The sequence below is a fragment of the Aphelocoma coerulescens genome, chromosome 2, assembly GCF_041296385.1.
Source record: "Aphelocoma coerulescens isolate FSJ_1873_10779 chromosome 2, UR_Acoe_1.0, whole genome shotgun sequence".
In the NCBI taxonomy this organism is placed as follows: Eukaryota; Metazoa; Chordata; class Aves; order Passeriformes; family Corvidae; genus Aphelocoma; species Aphelocoma coerulescens.
The window spans coordinates 130,835,761-130,860,058 of record NC_091015.1 but is presented as its reverse complement, the minus strand read 5'-3'; the positions used below and the strand labels follow the sequence as shown (position 1 = coordinate 130,860,058).

General features: G+C 34.7%; 1 protein-coding gene across 10 annotated transcripts in view; it reads left to right on the top strand.

The window, feature by feature from the left end:
* ASPH (aspartate beta-hydroxylase) overlaps nucleotides 1–24,298 on the top strand; it is a 115,663-nt gene that overhangs the window by 31,818 nt on the left and 59,547 nt on the right. For 7 of the 10 annotated variants that reach the window (XM_069004825.1, XM_069004823.1, XM_069004832.1 and 4 more), the window contains 11 exons: nucleotides 8,039–8,128; nucleotides 9,682–9,756; nucleotides 10,240–10,395; nucleotides 12,041–12,100; nucleotides 13,651–13,701; nucleotides 14,215–14,259; nucleotides 15,054–15,089; nucleotides 18,274–18,312; nucleotides 19,657–19,698; nucleotides 21,093–21,146; nucleotides 22,169–22,213. In XM_069004825.1, the coding sequence (XP_068860926.1) occupies nucleotides 8,039–8,128; nucleotides 9,682–9,756; nucleotides 10,240–10,395; nucleotides 12,041–12,100; nucleotides 13,651–13,701; nucleotides 14,215–14,259; nucleotides 15,054–15,089; nucleotides 18,274–18,312; nucleotides 19,657–19,698; nucleotides 21,093–21,146; nucleotides 22,169–22,213 (693 nt within the window). The remainder of the gene's footprint in view (nucleotides 1–8,038; nucleotides 8,129–9,681; nucleotides 9,757–10,239; nucleotides 10,396–12,040; nucleotides 12,101–13,650; nucleotides 13,702–14,214; nucleotides 14,260–15,053; nucleotides 15,090–18,273; nucleotides 18,313–19,656; nucleotides 19,699–21,092; nucleotides 21,147–22,168; nucleotides 22,214–24,298) is intronic. The other 3 variants (XM_069004833.1, XM_069004824.1, XM_069004828.1) reach the window with 3 other exon arrangements.

Sequence of the window (24,298 nt, the reverse complement as noted above, 5' to 3'; positions counted from 1 at the left end):
TTTCTGGAAACCTAAACTCAAGGTGCAGATGTTCAGTGTAGGTGTTTTGTATGTCTGAATGAGAAGCCTAATGTTGAGATGTGGGAATATGTCTTCTCATTTAATAAGATTATGTATGAGTTTAAAAATAAATAGTTAGTGTATCTTTTCAGCTTTTCTTTACATTCTAGTTGGCTTTTAGGTAGCAACCTACATGATTTTTGTGGTTAAAATTGCTGTGTTTGTGGGGTTTAAGTCTTAATCCACAGCATCATGATAGTGATAATCCAGTCTCTTTTAATGGTTTTAAAAAGATGAAGCTAATTATTATTTATATTTTTGGAAAGGCTTTTGCCTTATGCCTCTTGTGGTACTAGGTATAAAGCACAATCAATATACTGAATGCCCTCAGTTTGTTAGCTACAATGGGAAAAGAAGACAGCACCTAATTTTGGAGAATCATATTTATTTTTTTAAATAAAAATCTTAACAGTCTTAAGTAGTCTGAAGTAATGCAGTAAGTATTTTAACGGAAATGAAATGGCAACTGCTTTTTGGATCTGAGCAATACCTTTGCCAGAACATTTCTTTTCCATTGGATAAAGAAACATATGTTGTAATTTATTATAAGAAAACAGTCAATTTATATACTCTACAATACCTATGCACTTGAAGAGCTTTTGAGTTAATATGTTTATAAAATATTTATAAAATTTTATAGAAGCATAAATTAGTGTGTTTGAGAGGGAACTGACAAGTGCTTCGCAGAGAAATCAGGAGTGTTGGTCATAATTACATGGCAGCACTTGTCTGGAGAGAACTGAGCAATCTCCAAGTCAAGAAGCTTCACAAGTAGCATGCATCTGGTAATGTGGTGCTTTTCTTTGATTAGTTAGTCTTTCATATCAGTACTTGTGATGGTCCTGCAACTGAACTTGCTTTATTCTTAATCAGTTAATATTTTGTATTTTTCCATAGCATTGTAGTGTGCTGTGTGAAGTGAACTTTTTACATAGCATGACAGCTTGGGAAATTTCATGTCAAATTTGTTAAACATCACAAATATGTTCATAACCTATTTCAATTTTGCAACAAATTAGGTGAGGAGCCTGGAGGGGTAGCCAAGAAAAAAAGTAAACCCAAAGGTATTTTTAATGTTCTTTTTATTGTGGAACTTTATGCAGATAATGATGAATGAAATGCATGTGCATTACAAATACCAGGTCTGGGTTATAATAATGGTTACTAATACCAGCTATGTGGGCTAAATATTGTCTAATGGTGCAGCAAACTATTGTTCTTGCAATTTTTTGGTATTTTTTTTTGCTACTGATTGTAATTTAGTGGCAATGCAAGTGCTTTGCTAACTAGAGATTATATTTAGTTTGTGTGGATTTTTTTACAACAGATGTCTTGTTTGGAGTGTAAGTAGTTTATGATAATTTGATATTCTGCATGTTTTTAAGTAAGGTTTTGCTATGTGTGAAATCCTCTTTTAGTTGTCTTCCATGGATTCATGATACTATTACTATATTGTGATTGGACTCAAATGCCTTAATTCTTCTAAGGCTGTACTTTAATAGTTTCATCTATTTTTTTTTCCTGTGGGAGGAGAAATTAAGGCAAAGTTCAATAACTTCCCCTTTAATATTATTTGCAGGATGGATTACAAAATTTTCTAAAAGCTTAACGTAGGATAGCTTGCAACCAATTTATGCCATATATTTATTTATAACTACATTGCTGTATGAACAGGCCATATGGTCTAAATGCGTTAAAGACAAAAAAAGCTAATTGGCCTCAGCAAACACCAAAGTACCAGATATTATTCAGGTGCTTAGCCTTTTATACCTGCTCAGTTATCTCCAGGCAGCATGGGGCTATGTATATTAGAAGTCTTTATGTTGCATTAAAGACATATCGATTTTAAGGTGTTTTTTTTTCCAGCAGTATGTGAAAAATGCATGCTGTTTACCATACAAACCTTCATGAGAAAAAAAGTGTATTTGCTAAGGAAAGCTCTCTGCTCATTTCAATGTGACTTTTCTTGCATCAAGTTGAAATTTTTAGGATGTGTTCCACATTGTGCTTGGTATAACTTGGTTGCAACCGTGTGTTTCTGAGAATGTAATAAATGTCACTTAGCAATTCTTTCCTGAGTTTTGGATTATTTTCCATGTTTGATATGAGAATAAAGAAATGGAATGTCATATTTCAAATGTTTTATGTCAAAAGCCATTTGGAAGGGAATGTGATGTCATTCCTTCTAGACTGAGCTATGGAATTGAATTGTTCACTCCACAGAAACGTTACACAGCACCTAGAGGCAAACCTGCTTTTTTGCCTCAACAGACTGCAGTTTCTCTCAAAAGTCTGAATAAAAATAGAGCTGTTTATATATAAAAGTCATTATCACTTTCTTAATAATGAGGGAGTATTAATTTTAAAATTAAATGCAAATATTGCATACAGATTTAATGGAAAAATCTTCAAATTTTATTGACTTAAAAATTCCTTTTTCTGGAGAATTCTGCTGGTACTGACAAATATTCCAAAACTATGGCAAAATGGAGGTAAATATTGAACATTAAACATATTGAACATAAATTTCAAGGATTCTATTCTGACTGTTCTTATGACATATTATCTGGATACCCTGTCACAGCCAAATATGAATTGAAATAGAGAAAAGAAGCACAAGAGACACAACTCCAAAAGTAAAACAAAGAAAAAAGTGTTACTGATAACTGAAAAGCAAAGTTGTAAGAATCAATTTACAATTATTGCTTTGATTTCACTGAGTGTAGTCAAACCCAGTTAACTTTTTTTGACTTAATTCATCGGGACATTGCTGTTTCTTCTCACTTGTACTTCTCAATACATACTTCCATTATCTTTTTAAGTCTTTGCTTAATATGAGGTAGTAGTATCAGTAAAACATTTTATTATAAATTTGTGTTATAATACTTTAACTATAACTTCTACAACTGTTATGCTGTTGTCAAAGGTTCAAAATTTATTGTGATTTTCATGCTCACAGGCAAAAGTGGTTTTAGCATTCAGCAGAAGTTAGCAGTAAGATAATAGAGGCATGGTTTTCTGTAGATTAGGGCTTCATTTGGATGCAGCTGCAGTATAAGCAAAGATTATTTGCCGGCTGCATGGTGTGAGATGTTGCTAAAAGTCAAAACTAATTTGTTTAAATTGCTTAAAGCTTAGAAGTTAATTATACAAGTTTACATCTAACAAACATTAAATAATAATTTGATCAAAGCTTTTACTTGGTTGTTCATAAGATGTTTTGTGGCCTAAGAATGGTTCTCTTATGATTCTCTAATGGTTCCTCTTTTTTAAATGAAAAAATAAAAAGTAAAAGAAGCTATTAAAGAATCACTCAAGAAATTAAGGGAGAAGCAGGAATCCAAGAAGGAGGAAAATGAAGAAGAAAGAAAGAAAACCAGGAAAGGAAAAGATGCTACTGATCGAAAGGACAAGAAAGCTGTTGATATGAGTAAATTAAAGAAAGATTCTGACAAGGCTAAAGGAGACAGAGGAAAGGAAAAAGGCCTAGACAAAAGTGTAAAACCCAAGGAGACTACAAAAAAGTCAAGCAGTGAAAAGGATGGCACTGTTCATGTGGGAAAAGACAAAGAAACAAAAAAGATAGTTAAAAACCAATCCAAGGAAGACAAGAAAGAAAAGAAATAAACAGAGTTCCTGTTCTGCTAATGAGGAACAGACCTCAAGAATGCAAAATTCAGCATATTTATATGAATGTGGTAAATATGGCAATAAGAAAATAATGTTTTCTGGAAATAAGTGTGAACAAAGGCTATATATAATATTTTTTTTAAAACTGTTCAGTGTGTACTGGTATTATAAACACAAAGCAGAAACATCTGCTGTGAAACTCAAGTATGTACATATGTTAATGTGCCTGGCTACCAGTGTGTATTGAAAACATTCAAATATCAAATTGATGCCAGTTACTTCAAGCCTACTCTAAATATGCGTTTAGGTTTTTTTGATTGTGGGGTTTTTTTCCTTCCTTGTTTACTTGTATTTGCTTAATGTGGAGATGAAAGTCTAGTGTTCTATATGAAATGCAAGTTCAAAAGCAATATTAACAGGCTTATCTGGACACATGTAGTAGAAACTCACACATAAAATATTTCTATTTCACAGAAACAACCAAGAGGAGCATTAATGGACTCTAGTGTCATAGGAACTAAGCAAATAAATGTAACTTATTCTCTGCCAAACCTTTTCTCTGAGGGAACTACTTTTTTCCTGGGAAAACTATTTTATACACAAATAGTCAAACCAACTTGAATGTTGCACTTGTTCATGAGACCCCAGGGTGTACTCAGCAAAATGCTCCAAGGTTTTTGTCTGTTGATCCCATGACAATATGTTTCTGCTTTTCTTCCATTCCCTATTTATTTAATTATTTTATTTAGCTATCTTTGGGTTGGAAAGCTTTATTCATTATCACTTTTTATTTAACTGTGTCCTGATTTTTTCCTAAGTTTGCCACCCTTTTGGTAATGAATACTACTGAAAATTAGGCCACCTATTTCATCATTGATAAGTATTGTTGTATTCCAGTTACATTTAAAATGTGATATGCTACTGCTACTCTATTCTGGTTGAACTTGTTTAGAGAACAGCTTATGTGATTTTTGCAACCATTATTTTCTTCAACACTTTTCAAGTTTATGATGTTTCTATAAGCAAGATTTTGTGTTAGTTTGCTCTTACAGCTTCTGTATTTTTAGCATCAAGCAAAGATTTATCTAGCAGTCTCATTAGAATAAATAAAGTTGCACAACATTTCTGCAGAGATATTAAAGAGATTTCAGAATATTATTGAATCTATGGTTGGTTTCAAGTTTATTTAGAAATAAATATTTTCTAAATAAATTTGAAAGCAAGTATATTGCAAGCAATTGCACAATATAATTACACAGGATTCAGAACAAAATTTGTAATGGAAGGTTTATTCTTGATATACCGCAGCATTAGTTTCAAGAAAGCAAAACTAAGGAGTGAAATTGAGAATGAGTATATATATATGCATGTGGATGGTAATGTAATATTGAAGTCCTGAAGGTTAATTCTGTTTGTGGTTTTGCTAAAATTTTGTGTATAACAGTTAGCAATACACTTATCTCAGCTGTTCCATACATATGTCTGCAACATGCTCTGATCCCTAGAGTTATAAGATGTGATAATAAGGTTAAAGATGATTTGTTATTTTTTTTTTAGAGAAAATGAAACGTTATTCAAATAGTCATGAAAAATGGTTCTAATTAAAGCTGTAGAAAACAGTACAGTAGCTTAAGATTCTGGCTGTGATAATTAAGAGATGATATGCTTAGGTATTTTCTGAATATTTATAAATGCATGAAGAGGGAGGGAAGAGATGTGCATTGTGAACATTATAGTGCTTAGCAAAAAATATGAGAGAATGAAGATCTAATAAATGCACTTGCATAATGAACATTCTCTGTTAGGTTTTGGTGATGGCTTTGCTCTGGTAAGTGTTGAAATGTGTATTTGACCAGAGGAGCATTCAAATCACACTTCTCAAGGATGGTGGCACAGTGGTATAGTGCACATGACTTTTTATTTTCTCCCATAATGTGACAGGACTTGTAACTGTGTGGGAGTGAAATTTGAAATTAATTGCTGTTCTGAGTAACATATTATTGTATCTATGACCCAAAGTTTATCTGGTTCTGAAAAAGTTGGGTTGTTTTTTTTTTTCCAAAGAAAATTTTATTTGAGCAGCACTTAAGGCTATACAGATAGCCACAAAATAAAGTCTTTTTTCCCCAGAGATCTGTTGTGTTGTTGTATATCTCTATGAAATATTACTGTCATTAAACTTAATGCAGCAATTACCACATAAGCTCAAAAAATGCACCAGACAAGTAAAAGCTAAGTGCAACATAATTTTAATAAACAGAAGAGAGAAAATAATATCTTACAAAAAGCAAATGATGTAATATATTACATACTTGACAGGATTGAATAGAAATCAGTGATAAACACAATAGATGTGTATAAAAAGCTTGAAGGTCGAGAAATCTGCAAGTGAAACAAAGACACACTCTTGCTAGTTCCTTCTTTCCTGTTAAATACCCATAGTGCTTGTTGGATGTGGAGTATTGGCTGTCTTTTGAAATGCTTTGAATTCATTTATTGTTCATGGAGTAGAGTAGGTGGTTGTCTGGAACTGGACATGTGGGTTATTGAGGATATGAAGATTTACTTAAAGCAGTGTATGTGTAAGGGAACTGAGCTGTGTTTGTGAAAGCAAGGTGGCTGTTCCCGTGCTTATGGATTCTGAAGTGTGAGAGAGTGGCTAATATGACTGGTTTTGTCTCCATCCTAAGATGATTGTAGAAGGATGTAACTTCTTACTCTTGTAGCCATTAATATTCCTGCAGCAAAAGATGAATGTCTTAATAATATTTTTTTAATATTCTAGGTGGATGTTTTTTTAATGACGGAAGAAAATTGGCCAAAAACCAAGTGTAAATTTGGCATTTTTCTTCTAGCTTTTGAATCCAAAGTGGTGGACTTTTAGTTACAGTACTTTTGGATACAGCCTAACTACTTACCTTTAAGTAATTTAAATTTAAATAATATAAAAAGATAGACTTAATTCTGTTATCCTATAACCATTACTTGGAATAAACATATTTTTCTCACAATGCATAAAATAATAACATCTCTCTAGTCTACACAAATTTGGTTTGAGACATACTAGTCCAATTTGTATTGAGATATGTTTGACTCCAATAGAAATGTGGTAATTATTATTTTTTAAAATTGTACTTACTTGAAATATAATATTTATTCCACTTAACAGTTGCTTTTACAAGATTGCTAGTACTACAGGAGTGTTCATCATAGTTTAGCCTCTGCTTTCTTACATACTATCTTTTCTATTGATTTCTGTGTATACAGCTGTTGAAAAACTAGTTTGCTTTGGGCAGTGTGTGTATGTGTGTTGAGAAGGGAGTCTTTTCTTAATTGACCTTGGATGTAGGATTATAGGTGAATGCAGTTTGGAAGGGACTTCAGGAGATCCTTATTCCAACATCCTGCTCAAAACAGAGTCATTTCAGAGGAATGACCAGGTTGCTCTGGCCATTATCCAGTGTGGTCTTTAAAACCTCCAAGGTTTATGCACAACCTCTCTATGCAGTCTTTTCCACTGCCCTTGTGGTGGGAGAGTGTGGATGTGTAATTTTTTTCTTATACCCAGTCTGAACTTCCTGTATAAGTCTTGCTTGAACCTTCCTAAAGGAGAGTTGAGAGGAGAATTAGTCTAATACCAACACATTCTTGAGCATATGGTGTCTTAAGATGTGACATGATCTATCACAGCTGTATCTTTATCTCCTGCCATGATGATGCTGTTGATCACTGCATTTATTGATTGCTCTATTTTCATTGTGTTTTGATCTAGAAAGACTCTGTGGTATAGATAATCAGGATCTTAGTGGTAAAATTCCATCAGTCATACTTTTTCTATACTCATTTAGTTGTCAAAACAAACTAATCTTAATCAGGTCTTCTAAGATGTAACATATGAATTTAAAATACCTCTTCTTGTTCTGTGCAGCTTTTCATAAAGTTCAAATTAGTTCTTCATAGAACCTATAAAATTGATCATATGAAGCACTTTTTGCCCAAATTGAAAACAGAGAGAAAAATTTGCTGCCTGTTTTTTTACTGGATACTGAATAGATGTTGAGAATACTGTAGTCATTTGTTCAGTTACTTTGAAATAAAGGCAAGTGCTTAAATTTCTGTACCTTTTTTCCTCCTCATTGTATGTTTGTCTTCCAGACATCTTTTACTATCTGAATACTCTAGTCTTTGTATATATCACTGTGTATATTATGACACCCCTATGATTGATTGTTTGAATGCATTTTTGGAGAGTGTAACATCAGTTAATTTAGTTGAAAGTACTTTGTTAGTTTATAGCTGAATCAGTTCAAAAAGGGTATAAAGTTAACTTTATGACTGAAAAATGCAGGCCTTAAAGAAAGATCTGTCCCAGCACAGCCAGCATCACCAGAATCTGAGGAGACTGTCCAGCCTGCAGAAAAGTCCTATGTCGAATCAGGTAAGACCTTTCATGAATCATAGGCGAAAAAAAAGACATGATGCTTCCTTTGAATTATAATTCTGTGTCATTAACATGCAAACCCTTTTATAGATTTTGTTTTGCTTATCTACTAAAGTTTATTTAACAGGAATCACTATTTATAACTTTGTATAAATCACTGACCATGAAAAGTGTAAAATTTCATGGTTACCATTGTAGCAGTATCACATCAGAATAACTTTCTGATGATGTACGGTTGTGGTTTAGATACATTTCCAGCTGTATATCCAACCAGAATAACAGCAGATTCTTCACCTTAAAGCAACTAAATAAAACTCCCTCAACAATCAACTTAATAAGATAATAAAGTACTCACTTTTCTGCTAAAACCACTAGTATATAATAAATACAATAAATGGAGCTCCTACTGTTAAAAAAAATTAAATATTTTTAAAGCCCTATACTATTAGTAGAATGTATTAGAATTAAGAGGGATTGAAGAAAAAATGTTTTACACATCACATTTCACATATGTGATTTGCATTAGTGTTATTCAAAGAGTACATGTTTTTTCCTGTTTATTGAAGAGGCTTACCCTATGTGATGTTTAAGTGAGTCTAATACATAAACCTACAAATACAGAGCATATGGCCAGTGGAATCTATGGAATATAGGTTTTGTTTTAAAAGACTTTCATTACTTTCCTTAGGATATAATTTATAAAATATATCAAATGAGGTTATGGTTTCCTGGTTGTGGTTTTTTTTTGTTTGTTTTTTTTTTGTTGTTTTTTTTTTCTTTGTTTGGTGTTTTTTGTGTGTGTGTGTTTTCTGTTTTTGTGGGATCATTTTTCGTAGCTGCTACCATTTTGGATCTTTATTTGAAAATGCAGCTGTTATCTGGTTTAGAGCTTTTTTTTGTCAAATGTGTCATTGTAGGGTTTCTCAATGTTAATTTCAGGACATTTATATGAAGACAACGCTTCATACAAATTCCTGTTATGTCCTGGGCTGATGTGTTAGATACCAATCACTTGTCCATGAAACCAGTTTGTGATTTCTCCTGGCAATTTGTAGCGAAATTGATATTGTAATGTTAGTATCTATTTTCCCTGTTTATTAAGTTGACAAGACCCTACTTCTACAACTCACATTTTGTTGTCAAATATGACTTGCTAGTGCTGCTGCCTAAATTCTAGGAACATAATAGATGAAAGTGTTAGTAAATTAATTCCTTAGAAGCAAGTTCTTGGTTTGAATAGTTACCTGAAGTTGTTACTACCCCAGAAAAAATACATGTGCAAAAAATGCAGTGTAGACAATTTCTTCCAATTCATCTTCAGATGGGTGAATCTGATGTGATTGTTGTAATACTTTCTATATTGGAGAGTATGCAAGACAAAATTGTTTTTCTAATTGTATGAGTTGCAGAGGTTCACCAGGTCAGTCTCTAGGGAACTTTGTGAAAGGGATTAAGAACATTACAGAGCCTACTAAAAGCTGCAAGCTTTGAGTTAATGCTTAGATTTTGCCTTTTGCACTTACCTTCACTGCAATTTGTAATCTTTTTAGAGCACAAGACTGCTGACATAGAGTTGGAAGAGGAAATTCAATCTGTTCTTCATGAAGCTCTCCATTCCCAGCCTGGTAATGCATTAACACTTAGAAATTGCTGAAGAGTTTATAAATACTGCCACAGGCTAGAGGAATCTCAGAGTCTGGTTTTGGTATGCACTTAAAGTACTTTTGCCTGCACAAAACATTCAAATCAGCTCATTTTTCATTTTCAAGAAAATTCAAAAAATTCAGTCACCAAATCCTAAAACTGTGTCTTCTTATCCAGACTTGTTTGGCCGCAGTAGCTCAAATCAGTCATTTAACAAAAACTTCCTCAAAATACTGGATAGAGGGCAAGAATGGGTAGACCAGAGATGGCCTTTACTGTGAGCAAAGAAGGTCCTGGCAAGTTTGGTTTATAATGCTGGACTCTGTAGATAAGTCATCTGTCACTCCCCATTCCCATTGGAGACTAGCTGGAAAACACAAAGGGTGTACTGGAGACTGAATATTTGCTGGTAATAGAAGATACCAAAGAAAATTTATTCACTAACAATCTGCATTACTGATTAGGAGAGAGACATGAAGATGAAAGTGTAAGTGACCAGTGGCAAGTAAAGGAAGAAATACGTGGAGAAACTTTTGAAGCTCCTGCAACAGATGACATGCTCAGAGAATTTGAGAATGAAATACCAGACTCATATGAGACACCAGACTCGGTTCAGAAAGGTATCTGAATGACTAAATACATTCAAAATTAAAATTTACAAAAGCAAACCCAACCCAGACAAATATGTCTCATTAAAACCTGGACTTGTAATTCCTACTTAAAAGAGCCTTAGCAAGTGTCAACTACAGCATTATTTAGCAAATAAATATATTTTAAGTCAAAATGGAGTATTTTAATGCTATGTGTTTTGGCATCCAGGTAACCATATATTATTAATTACTACTCTATCAGCTTTCAACAAAATTAATCTGTGCTCCAAATATGCATATCTCTCCCCAGTAAAGGGATGAATATAATCATATAGAATGGTTTTGAATGGTTTGGTTTAAAGATGTCCTAGTTCCAGCCCTTCTGCCATTGAGGACACCTTTCATTAGACCAGGTTACTCAAAGCCCCATCCAGACTGGCCTTGAACACTTCCTGGGCTGAAGCATCCAAAGCTTCTCTGGGCAACCTGTTCCAGTGCCTCACCACCCTCATAGTGAATAAGTTTTTCTTTATATCCGATCTAAACCTGCCCCTTTTCAGTTTAAAGCCAAAACCCCTTGCAGTATCACTACATGCCCTTGTTAAAAGTCTCTCTTCAGCTCCTTTGTAGGCCCCTTAAGATACTGAAAGGCTGCAATTAGGTCACCCCAGAACGTTCTGTTCTCCAGGCTGAACCCCTGTTCTCAGACTTTTCTCACACCTCTGGAGAGGTGTTCCATGTCTGGTCTCTCATTTACCAGCACCCCCAAGTGCTTCTTGGCATGACTGCTCGCAATCTGTTCATCTCCTGTCAGTAATACCTGTATGGAGTCTGCTTCTGGACCTTTTGGTTTATTAAATTAAATTTAAAAGTTTATTAACAGTCTTTTCTAGAGTTTATTCTCATTCTTCTTTCATTGAAATATGGCTCCCTAAGAGAATGTTATGCATTAACTGTATCTAAGTCCTGCAGAGATGAAGACATTGTATAAAGATGACACTCATATCTTGTCACCTTGGGGCATTGACTGGATGATAAAAATTGTAGTGAAAATATTAAAGTGGAATCATATGATCTAAATCCAACTAGGGGAAAATTTTTCTGAATACCTTTTATTTGTACTACTGAGAATTTTACCTATCTCTTAATACCTCTTGATACCTTTTGAAAAAACCCATGTTATGGATGTCATCTAAAAGTTTTGATTGCTGGAAGTGCACTGAGATTCCTTCTTCACAACCAAAGTAACTCTTCAGTCTGGGAGTGTGGTACCTCCTTGTTTCTGTATCTCTCTTATTCATCCACAGCGCAAGTCAAAGTAGGAGACTAGAAGAGAAATTCAAATTCTGTTTACTTTAAATCTTTGCAATTAAGAAGGCAAAGTGAATATATTCTCCTTTCCTCCAATTTATTCAGAAATTCCTGGGGAGAGTCCTCTTATTTTGAGGAAATGTGTATAGAATTTATTCATATATACACATTCTCAATATTGTATATTAAAAAAATGGTACTTTTTTTTCAGTCTCTATACATATCTTGCTACCATTAGGAAAAAATTGCTTAGAATTTCAGCTTAGAAATATGACTGTTCTTACATAATATCTGTTAGGGGGTTTGCAGTGCTGTTTGTTGATTTTAAAATGTTAAAATTTGTGCAAACATATTTGTTTCTCAGATGCTGATCCTATGGCAGATGATGTTGGAGCAGTGGAATCTGAACCATATGAAATTCCAGGTGTCATTTTGTTTTTCCATACTCAGTAATAATGGTTTTCTGCCTCAATGTAACAAATTATATGAGAAAGAAAAATAGAAAAGGTTAGACTGGTTTAGGAATATATAATTTTGAATTTGGTGTTTTTTTCCTCCAGTAACTAGTTCTTACTCTCTTGGAGAATTGTACTTTGGGATGACTGTATCATACTTGCTATTGAAAGTATTTATTACAAGTAACAGGAGACAGGTATGGAAACTTTGCTTTCATTGATGCAAAAACTTTTTATTTACTATGTGTTTCTGGCTGTTGTGTATGACTGGGGACTTGGTAGGCAAGTGATCTGTGGTTTTGCAGTCTAAGAAAATGAGAATGAGATTTATTGCTTATATTGTCTTTGTACAGTCTATAATACTAAGATTCTTCTAGACTATTATTCTTGGCATTAGGAGCATCCAGTTATTTGTAGTTTTCCTTCAGGACTGTTTGTTTCTTTGTGGCTGACTACTATCAGAGAGTGAGTCAACACCAAGGACATAATTCTGAACTATCCTTGTTCTGTCTTTCTGCACACCTTAATGCATCTTGAAAGCTTTTTGAAATTTGGCTTGGACTAATCCAATTACCCTACAGTCATCTTGATGTTATGCTTGATATCACGTACAATGGCATTAGCTCATCTTTCCCATTATGAAGAAGCATTAAATGGATATTGCAGTTTCTCTACTGTCTGATAAGTGTTTCACCTAGTATGGACAGTCTCTTGCATTGACATTAAAAATTGATTTATATTTGGACGAGTCTTCTTATGTTTGATTCAGTGTTAGCTCTGGACCTCACAATTGTGTTTGATGTCACAGATGTGACAGAAGAATAGTTTTATTTGTTCGATGCAGTTAAAACTGTTTATTCCAAATGATGTGGGAGATTACTGGTTTAGAATCCAAGCTATTATACTTCCAAAGTAAAAGGATAAGTTACTTTATCTTCAGTACTGTGTTTTCTCAGATGTGTCATAGTGAGTGTACTAACAACATTGAAAAGAATTGTAGTTATAGAGGAGAATAATCCCCAAATTTAGCTAGGTAATGAAAGGAAGTAAATTGCTCTAAATCTGAGATGCCAGAAGTGAAGCACATATTTTGCAAGGTCAGTTTCTGGTTCATATCTTGTCTTCTATAGATCCATCACCAAGTGAGCCTCCTGCACGTTAGTAAAGAAACTACTTTACAGTTTTGAGAATAGAGGACGTTTGCATTTTCTATTAATATTAGAAACATTATTAAAAAATATTGATGGAGACTAATGGCTCTCGTTGCTCTATTTTTGCTACAGAGAGCGTAGCAGAAGGCTAGAAGTGAGAGTGGCCCAAGGCCTTCCATTAGATTGCCATGTGTCAAGTTGCAAATGTCAGTTGATAAAGTTTTAGTTTTTCATTTTTCAACTAAGGAGCTACATTTAGCCATTGAAAGACTGACTATGGATACAAGTTAAAACAATGAAATATTAAGCATATTTCATGTTTTTAATTTCAAGATTTTTATTTGTTCATATTTAATTTACATCTTTAGATGAGTATGTTGCAGATTTGGAAGAGAGAGTAAGTGATCCAGACACTCCAGGTTTGTAAATTTTCATTACTTCAAATGATAATATAATCACACTTTTTAAAATGTGCTACAAAGCAATGTGTCATATTGACTGTTTCATCACAGTTTTATTTTCAAAGGGTTTTTAGATAGTTTCAAGTAAGCCTGATTTTTAGGCCACTATGTTACCATTACATTTGTGAACATAACACTCCATTAATTCAATCTACAAACTTATATAAATATTTTGTTCTGTCACGAGTTTCCCAGTCTAATCAATGGATTGATTATCCAACACCTGCTTATAGTCCTAACTTTAGGCCTACAAATATGCATAAACTTACTGTACTGTGTGTTTTATGGTGTAGTTCCTGGATGTGTTTTATAATTCAGCAGTCACTTTCAAATAAAGCACTGTAGTAAGTCAGTATGATTATTTCTGTTATTTTTGAGCTAAATATGTGACCTTTCTAAGTTCTCTTGTGTTATTTAGCTGTCACATGAAAATTCAGTTGGAAAATAAAACATTAAATATTTCTGTTTAAGGTGACTCTGAGGTACTGCTAGAAGATGCTATGGAACATTACACAGGTATAGTCCAGAGTCTTCTTTCTTTCTATTAAAAGTTCATTGAATTTTGGCCCCAAACCAAGACAATCACACACAAAAAAATACCTCCCCAAAACAAACAAACAAACAAACCACAAAACCACACAACACCCAAGACTTTGGTGCTCCTAGATAGCATTTTTTTCAGAATGTAAATTAAAAATGTAGACATAATAACTTACTGAGGAAATTATGCTAAAACCTACATGAGTACTACTTCTCTGTAATGTCAGCCAAATGGGCAGAATAATATTTTGAAGGTTGAATTTTCAGGGGAATGAATATTGGAATTTTAAATTGTATAGAAATGTTCTTGTGGATAAAAAAGAATTTAAACTTGCCAGACATGTTGCAGCTAGTGTGATGTCAAGAAGAAAGTAGTATCTCTAAAATTTTTTTAAAAGCAAGTAAGCCATAACAAGTAGATGCCAAAATTACACTGTAGAAGTTAGCTATATATAGAAATGATTTATAGATACTTCAATTCCAAACTATAGGTATTTTTTAGATGGCTTCATGAACTGTATAAGAAAGCCTGCTGATATTGCTTTCTTTTTAAAGTCTATCTTCTTATGCCAGAAAATCAAGTTTTTTTACAGGATCTTTTAGAAATCTTCACCTTTGCACTCTTACTAACTTATTACAGTATGAACTACTATAGTTTCAAATATTTTTTTTGGTCTGAATAAACTTGACACTATATTGCATTATTTGTGCGTCTTTATTGTCTTAAAATTCCATGAATTTTCCTACTAATTTTCTTTTTCTTTAAACAGAGGATAGAGTTAATGAAGATTATAGTGAAGACCAAGGTATGACAACTTCTATATTTAGTGAAATTACAGTATCAAAATGTTTCATTATTATGCACGTGGAATTAGTTTTAAAATTTCCTATGCTGTCATATTACTTTGCAAGTTCTCAGTTAAGGTTTTGGGTTGTTGTCTGTTCAAACCCCCTGTGTTTGTAATCAATCAATCAATCTTTTAACACTGGTTCACGTGTAGAGTATGCGTATGCATTATAGTCCCATATTGGTCCTCTTTGCCATACTTTGTGCATATGTGGAATAAGAATGTTGAAGACTTTGCATGCCCTTTTCCTTGTGAAACCCTGGCCAGGTCAGCTGTGGTTTATTGCATCTGTTTAGCTCAATATCACCTTGTCATCTTGTCTGCCATTACCAGTTCTTTGGGAATTACTCTTTTTTAGTTTGATTTGGTTGATGATTTGCTAATGATTACTGAGACCAAATCAAAAAGTAAACAAGAAGAATAGCAGTCACAGCCTTGAAACAAAGGTGTGTGGTTGTGGCTCCTGCTGTGATATCCTTCTGGAGACTACCATACTTCAGAATAGTTAAACATATCTTTTAGGCACTGTTGTTTATTTCCCATGTTTGTGTAACCTGAGCAAAGGACAGCGTTTCTTAACTTCCAAATACTTGCAACAGAAAACCTTGAGGTTCATTCTTTGTTATCAGGAGGCAAATTCCAACACCCATCTTTGGGATAGAAGTCAAAATTCCATTGAAAGACTTTTAGTGGCCCAAAGGTGTATTTAGCCCTTAGCCTGTGTCTTTCTCAGTCTGCAGAAAATAATTATTTGCCTCAGTTATGGTGCCCATGACAAAATGTCTCAGCATTAATAGGATAGAAAAGCAAGAGACTCTAGGTTTTTCCCAGGGCTTAATTTTTACTTGTCTTTCTAGGTGATAGTTATTTTATGATCAGTTCCTAATCAAGAATCACTTCTCTTGCTTCTCACACCTAGATATGAAGAAGTGCAATTTCTAATCTTTCCTTTTCATGCTCCTTCGTATGTAAGGGTAACATGAACAGAAAATGCTTCCATGCCCTTGTGAGGAGACATCTATATCTGCTTTTTGACTAAGTTGATCAGGAAGGTTATGAAGTAAATTGCATCAGCTTTTTTTAAAATCAGTTCCAACAGCATTTCATGTTCTGCAGTCTCTTCTGGCACCCCAGCACAATAACAGTGAATCACTGTTTTTTGTGAGTCATTCATGTGCTTCAGAAAGCAGTGGTTTCATGTACAGTTGCCTCTCTGTGCTGCAATGAGCGTTTTAAATAGTATCAGATAAATCCCTCTACTCTTACTTTATTCTTGCTTGTCCTCTGATTAGGATGATAAGGAGAATAGGAACTTCCATTCTTTTTCTCAAAAGGAAATTCTAAGGTAGCATGTGACTGTCATAAAAATTATTATTCTTGGCTATTAAATTGTCAGGCTTCTTTATGCAGTAAATTATTCTCACAGTTCAACATAAGCCATGGAAAACTGCTTTTCTCTTGAAAAAAGTTTGCATTTTCACAACATAATTTTACCTTGATTTCAAGTTCCACCTTGAAGGCATTCTGTTTGTGAGAGAAAGCACAATGCGTCCTCTGTACTATTTAGAGGAATTTCATTTCAGAGCTGCAGACTGGAGCAGTGTAGAAGAAAAAGACCAGTCAGATGAGGCTCCCTTTCTGTCACACACCATTTTTTTCCTCTGAGTTCAGTCTATGGAGTTTCAGGGCATGTTCGTGTTCATATGCTAGACACCATTTTAGCAGTGGTACCTGTTTGTCATCCCTGTTGTCTCTAGGCCCATCTTTCTTGTACCTTTTGACATGGTTTTGGTTGGATTGAAGGTGAAACAGATTTACCTTGTTTTTGGAGAAGAGCAATTATGGCACAGTTTTTCTAAAGTCAAAGAACAGCTGGAGGCCATTGTGGAGATCTGAAATTCTTTTTCTCAAATGTAAAGCTCGTGGTTTTGGCATGGGCTCCAAAACTGCAGTAGAATTCCACAAGAAGATTCACATTAAAGCCTTTATATGCAATTGTCTGTGAAATCAACAGAAGTATAAACTTTGGGTCATTGTATCTTCCCCATCTATATTGCATTTGTTTCCCCTCTTCTGGCAGGACCCTCTGGTGAAATATTTTCCCCAATCCTGGTGCTTTCTAGAGTTCTCAAAGCTGAAGGCAGTGCAAGATGATTGTTGGCCAGAGCAGTCCAGTTTCTTTTGTGACTCTTGCTTTGTGTGGCTTGGTTCTTAATTCAGATCAGGAGCTGCTCTAATAGGATTGCTGTAATCACTTCACTGAGGTTATTGCTAAAGCTAAAAATTCTTTAGTTGAAATAAGTGCCCACAGTGGAGTGTGTAAATGGATTGATCGTAGAACTTGGAATACAAGAACTCAGTTATTGTACATAACTTTCAGTAGTTTTATGAAGAGTTTCCTACAGTTCATCATTATGAAAGTAGAGAAAGAAAGCAAGTTTGAGATTTTCATTAGAAATAAAGAGTTCTGGATGTTTTTTTAAGGATATTCTCTAAGATCTTTCTAAGGTGCGTAGGGAGGGCCATGTGACCATTAGAACCATGTAAGATACAACAATAGTATAAAGGTGGGAGGGTTGTTTGGTTTTTTTCAAATGTTATGTAAATAACCTTTTTAAGGTGAGGATTAGTACCTGTTAGATAATGAAATTATCCAAAACACTGAATGAACTTTGAACTTGTTTAGTTATAAAATTTTCAGTAAGTGTATATTGAAAATTCAGACAATGGATAGCATTTTGTCTATTTTCAGAAATTATTTAAAATTAAATATTGAATATTCTTAACCTATTTCTTCTTTGGAATTACAAAAATTAGACTGTATGCAAAGATGAAGAATGTGGGAGAATCGTAACAACTGTGCAGAATGATAGAGTTATTTTTGTAATTATTTTCAACATTTCATCTTTGTGGTAGAAAGTCTTGAAATTTCAGCAATATGTACACATGTAGTATTTTTTTAATGTAGAATTTCTAGCACAAGCTTCTGAAAGAGCTCATATATCTATTCAGGCCCCCAAACTAGGGGAGGTTTTTTAAGGAGTTCTCATTTATCATTAAAGAAAGGAACTGGATGTTTAACAACCAAATTTTTAGGATACTTTGTGCATATCAGCCACTTTATTTTTTTCTTTCCTTTCAGAACCCAAACATGAAAAGCAAACTGAGACTCAAGATACAGGTATACACCTATATACCTATATAAATGTTTTAGGCAAAATAGCATAAAAATTGTAAACTTAATCTTGCTGTTTATATATATTGAATTACATAATCTGTGCGACCTTCAGTCAAGACATTGTCAGTTATGGCAAAGGTTCATTACAGTCTGTATTGTTCTAAACTTAGATTTTTAACTACGAACTTAGAAACTTTGTTTTAATATGCCGTCCCTGAGGATTCATCTTTAAGGTCTCAAGTGACACAAAGTGAGCTATCTGAGGCTTTTAATGGACAGCTGGACCACAGTAATCACAGACACTCAGCCTACTTCTTGCAATGAGCCCTGCTCATAATCTTGCAACCAGTGTGTAAGGTCATTCAAAATGTACAGGCTGTCAGTACTAGCTCTGCTTTGATGCAGACTTCTTGCTGGTTCATTTGTCTCATTAGTAGAAGCAATTACAAATTATTTGTCTGCAGTATTCTCACTGGGTTCCATATGCTTTGTTGTCTTGAAATGCCTGCTCTTTTGAGAGTCATCTCAGACAAGTGACTGAAAAAAACCCACAGTCATTTAGTTTAGAAGGAAGTCAAGAAGTTCTCTGCTGTAAATAAATTTTCTGTTTTGTCACCTTTGTTATCATAATCTTAAGAGGACAGTAAAATGAATTAAAATGTGCCATATTAAGAGAAAACAAAAATAACTTATTTTTTCTGTAGAATCTGTAATTCAAATTATAGAATTTCTTTGTTGTCCTTCAAGAAGGAGATTAGGACTCACAAATGAATTGCATATTTATCCAAATAAAAAGACTTTTAAAGTTTACAGGTTTACAGGTTTTTTGGTTGGTTTTCACTATGTCTAGTGGATGGAGTTGAGGCTGTAAAAGATGAAAGTGGGAGTACTTGAATGTATTTAGAAAGAGTAAGAAGAGGTTTTAAAATTTCAGTTATTGTGTCATAATCCAAACAATTGTTGAAAAGGTACAATTTTGAAATAACTAGCTGATGAATAGAACAGTTATTTAGTGAAACAGGAAACAATATTTAAGATGTACTTTTTTCCCTGGAATTCATTAAAGTGTCTGTTTGTTAATGGCAGGTAAACATGTCTATGTGCTAGCTGTGTTCTTTTGTGTACCATGTAAGTTCCATCACTTGAGGGCTTGATTTCATTATTGCTCTGAATTCAATGTTTTCTTAGCTGTTGAGGACCTTCCAAAGGAGGTGAATGAAGCCACAGGGCCAGGCATATATTTTGTAATTGTGATCTTAGTGTTTTGAGGAAATATATACATTTGAAAATTAGATGTTTAAAAAAATAGCAAGCTGATTATACACTTTTTCCTTTTTATACTTATAGAGGAAATTAATGAGGATTTTGATATTGCTAAAGACCTCTCAGGTATGAAATTTTATAGTTTATAAAAACTTTTTTTCTTCCATTTTATTGGTTAATATAATTAAAAAACAAACAAATGAAAAACACAGCAGAGAATAGAATTGTGGAACAGTTTGGGTTGGAAGGGATATTTGAAGATCATCTGGTTCAATCCCTCTGCCATGTCCAGGGACATCTTTCTCTTAGCTTGCTCAAAGCTCTGTGCAGCCTGACTTTAAACACTTCCAGGGGTGGGGCGTCCACTACTGCTCTGGGCAACCTGTTCCAGTGTCTTATTACACTCATCATAAAAAGTTTACTTCTTTTGTCCAATCTCTATCTACTCTCTTTCACTTTAAAATCCAATGCTACAGGCATCAGTAAAAAAATCTCTGCCTTTCTTACAAGATCTCTTATTGCAAGGCTGCAATAAGGTCTCACTGGAGTCTTCTCTTCTCTAGGCTGAACAAGCCCAAGTTTCTCAGCCTGCCTTCCTAGGAGAATTGCTCCAGCCCTCTGATCATCTTCATGGACCTCATCTGAACCTGTTCTAACAGGTCCATGCCTGTCCTCTACTAAAAACTCCAGAGCTGGATGCAGCACTCCATGGGGGGGTCTCATGAGAGACACCTCTTTAGATGCAGCCATGGATGCAGTTGGCCTTCTGGGCTGGGGGTGCACACTTTTGGCTCATGTCCAGTGTTTTATCCACCAGAATACCCAAATCATTCTCCACAGGGATGCTCTCAATCCCTTCTTCCCCCAACGTTTATTGATACTGGAGGTTGCGCTGACCCTGGTGCAGGACCTTGTACTTGGCCTTTTTGAACTTCATGACGTTCTTAAGAAGTACTTATTCTGTTGCTCAGACTGGAGGTCTGTGGTAATTTCCCACATTGCTGCTCAGAAAGATTACATTGTAAGTTTTTGTTTGCTGTATTGTTCTTGAGGAATTTTAAATGAGTACTATGTTAACTGTAATTTAAAGATACGCTCTAAGAAGTTAAAAATCTTGTTAAAGAAGTTTTTCATCAAACATGATGTTGATTGAGTCAGCAAAGTGATCTAAGCAGTTTACCCTGAGCACCGTGTGTAGGATTTGATGCTATATTTATTTTTGATTTTCTATTTGAAAAATGCATTCTTGTATAATTAAAAGGGGTAACATACATTGTTTCACTCAAACAATTGTAACTAAAATCCATCTGGTGTGTGCAACAGAAGTCCTACTTCTAATAGCTAAACTTTTGGATGTGAAATGCATTCAGTACCCTTTTTCCTATTCTTCAGTTAACCAAATTGGTTAGTTTATAATTTAAGCCTTCCTTTTTGTTTGACTAATTCAATTGTGTGGCTGCTGGGAAATAAAAACGAAATTATGGAAGTAATGTGAATAACTTTCAACACTCATTTTCTAGGAGTAGAAAGTAAGCAAACAGAAGATGATATGGCCATTGAACCAGAGGAATCAGGTTTGTATATTGTGTTTTCCGTGCTTTTGCTACTTAAAAAAATTAATAATTGAGAATGTTAAATATTATGGAATAGAATTCTATGCTGCAATAAAAATGCATTCATAACTTTTTCTGCAGCTGTTTTCTTTTGAGGACAAACACATCTGTGTTTTTGGAATCTAGCATCTTGGGATTTTTAATGACAATAGTCAATGGCTTAGAAAGCACTCTTCAGTTTTAGAAGTTTCTGAACTGGGAGCACTGGGAAAGTGCTCCCAGTTCAGAAAAACTTATATTGATAAAAATTACTATATTTGGTCATATGATGGAACTGAAAATTTCTTTTCCATGCTCTGTTTTCCACCAGCCAGTCAGGAGTGCATGCTCAGAGAAGAGGGTGTACATAAGGAATAAAGTGGAATGTCCCACCCAGCTTTGAGCTCTTTGTTTATGGGCTTCCCAAATCAGAGAATGTATTTCCCTCTCTTCAATTCTTCCTATTATCTACAGCCAGCATCCTGGCTATTGGGAAGTTTGTTCTGGTGAGCCTGACTCCCTCCACGCATGAGCAGGGACTGTGTGCAGCCTTCAGTCTATTAGCAGTAATAGCACTAAGTGATGTGTGACATGTCTAATTTAAACATACATATGGAAATAAAAGTAACTGAATTTTGAAGTCAAGTATTTCACAGTTACAGCTGGGAACATAATAGGTATATATGGATGTTTTCTACACCCATACTGTAGTAGCATGTGAAACTGTGGAATATGTGTGCTTTGGATAATATGGTTTCAGAACTTTGAAGTAACATTTTTGAAATTGTGCAATCCTACAATATACTCACTGGCCTACTTAAGTATGAGTCTTTCCCTTGGAAAAAGTCAACTGAGGAAGAAGTTTGCGTCCCACTTCTGCAAAAGTAGTGTTACAGAGCAGTCTTGATAGGTCACTACTTGGAATATAAGTGAAAAAAGAAAGGCTTTTTGTAAATATTTAGGGAACAGTCCAGTTTGAATTATTTTACGTTTTTTATTTACAGAAAAACCTGCTAAAGCTGAAGATTATTCAAATGATGTTCAAGCGGGTAAGTCAATCTTGGGTGCTTGTTTTTTTTTCTAAAAAAATGAAGCTGTAGCTACATGGAAATTAGTAATCAAGTTACTTTGTGGAGAGGCATGAAGGGATACCATTATTATCAAAGTTGCTTTAGTTGGTTTAGAAGCAATAATTTTTCTGTTGTACTTGATAAATTCCAATGGTAGTTACTGGGTTGTATGAAAGCATTCCAAATAAACTGAGTAGTTTTAATTTAAAACTTAATTTTTAATGATTTCAGATAGAGTGGAATACTTTTGAAAGGGAAACACCACAATTTTAGGTCTTGATATGTGTATGCTTCCTCTCCAGAGCAAGTATTGTGGACGATGATAGTGTTACTTCTCTGTGTGTCAGTCGGATCTATCAGAGTCTGACTGTGGCACATTCTTTGGGCACCGATCTGGAAACATGGACTGTTTTGTCATGCCATCACATTTTTCTTGGCATAACTGCTTTTAAGAATGAGCACTTCCAGGTCTTCCATCTGTTGCCTGACAGTAGTAGACATAGCTTTTACCAAAACCGTTTGAGAGTAGTTAAGTGGCTTCTAAATTCAAGGACTGCATATTGTTACATTTCTTGGAGTTAACTATTACAGTTTGCTAGTTTGTTAGTTGTAGCAAACTAGTTGTGTTAAGTGAAATACAACTTAATTGATACCTCAGGGCATCAGAGAAAAGGCAATCCAAGACCTTTAACATCTGTATTTTTGTTTTGTGCTGATTAGCCTGACCACCTTTCTGGGTTAGTTAATCTTTGTACTATGCAGGTCTTACAAGATGTGGTACCCAGAGAGTTCTGGGTTGGTGGGTTTTTATTCCTTGCAGTATTTGTGTTTGGTTCTTAGTCATGCCAAAAGTAGCCAGAGAAGTGAAAAAAACACAGGAGGCCTTCTGTGGTTGTCCAGGACAGATTGGTTTAGTTCATGTTTGAATTTGTATGCTGAACCAGAGCTGAGGTGGTTTGAAATGCGCTCATATTGGTGCATAACTGTGTTGTCTGCAAGGTCTTTCCAACCTGTTTATCACAACAGCCACATGGTGTGTTGAAATATTTCAACCCATAGCTGTTAATTAATAGATGCATTAGCTGAAAGTGTTTTGTTTCATAATGGGTATGAAGTATTCTTAACCAAAGCATATGATCAGTGTAGGAACAAACAGTAGTTATCTTTGACAGCATGGGCAAGAAGTTCAGCAAAGGTAGTCTTCACTCTGCTTGTTGTGCATTAAGTTGGAACTGGAGAAGAGGAAAAGATGTTTGCTCTCAGAAAAGATTGCTGTTTAAAGTTAAAATAACAAAAAGGCCCTGACAGAACTATTACAAAATTTCAACAGTAGGTAACTGCACAATGTCAGTTGAGGATACTGAGATGATTTCTTACACATACTATTTTAAAATTAAATTTAGGATAGAAGTGCCAAATTGAAATATTGGGGGTTTGGACCATATTTCTATCAGTTTTTGTGTTGTAATTTATGGCTCAGTCTTGCAGCAGTAAATTAATTTTCCTACCTCCACAAAAAAAAAAAAAATCTTAGGTGTTTTATATAGTAGTGGTGGATTTTGAAATATGCCATTTCAAATCATAGCATCATTTAGGTTGGAAAAGACCCTAATGTCAAGTCTGGCTATAGACCTAACACTGCCAAGTCCACCATTAAACCATGTCCCCAGGTGTCACATCTGCACATCCTTTAAATACCTCCAGGGTGGGAACTCCACCTCTTCCTTGGGCAGCCTATTCCATTGCTTGACCACCCTTTTGGGGAAGAAATTTTTCCTCACACCCAATCTAAACCTCCCCTGGTGCAACTCAAGGCTGCTTCCTTGAACTATCTCTTGCTGCTTGGCAGAAGAGACTGACTGTCACCTGGCTACAACCTCGTTTCAGACATTTATGGAGAGCGATAAGGTTTCTCCTGAGCCTCCTTTACTCCAGACTGAACAATGCCATCTCCCTCAGTGGCTCCTTATGAGACTTGTGCTCCAGACCCTCCACCAGCTCTGTCCTTGGCTGGACATGCTTCAGCACCTCAGTGTCCTTCTTGCAGTGGGGGGCCCAAATCCG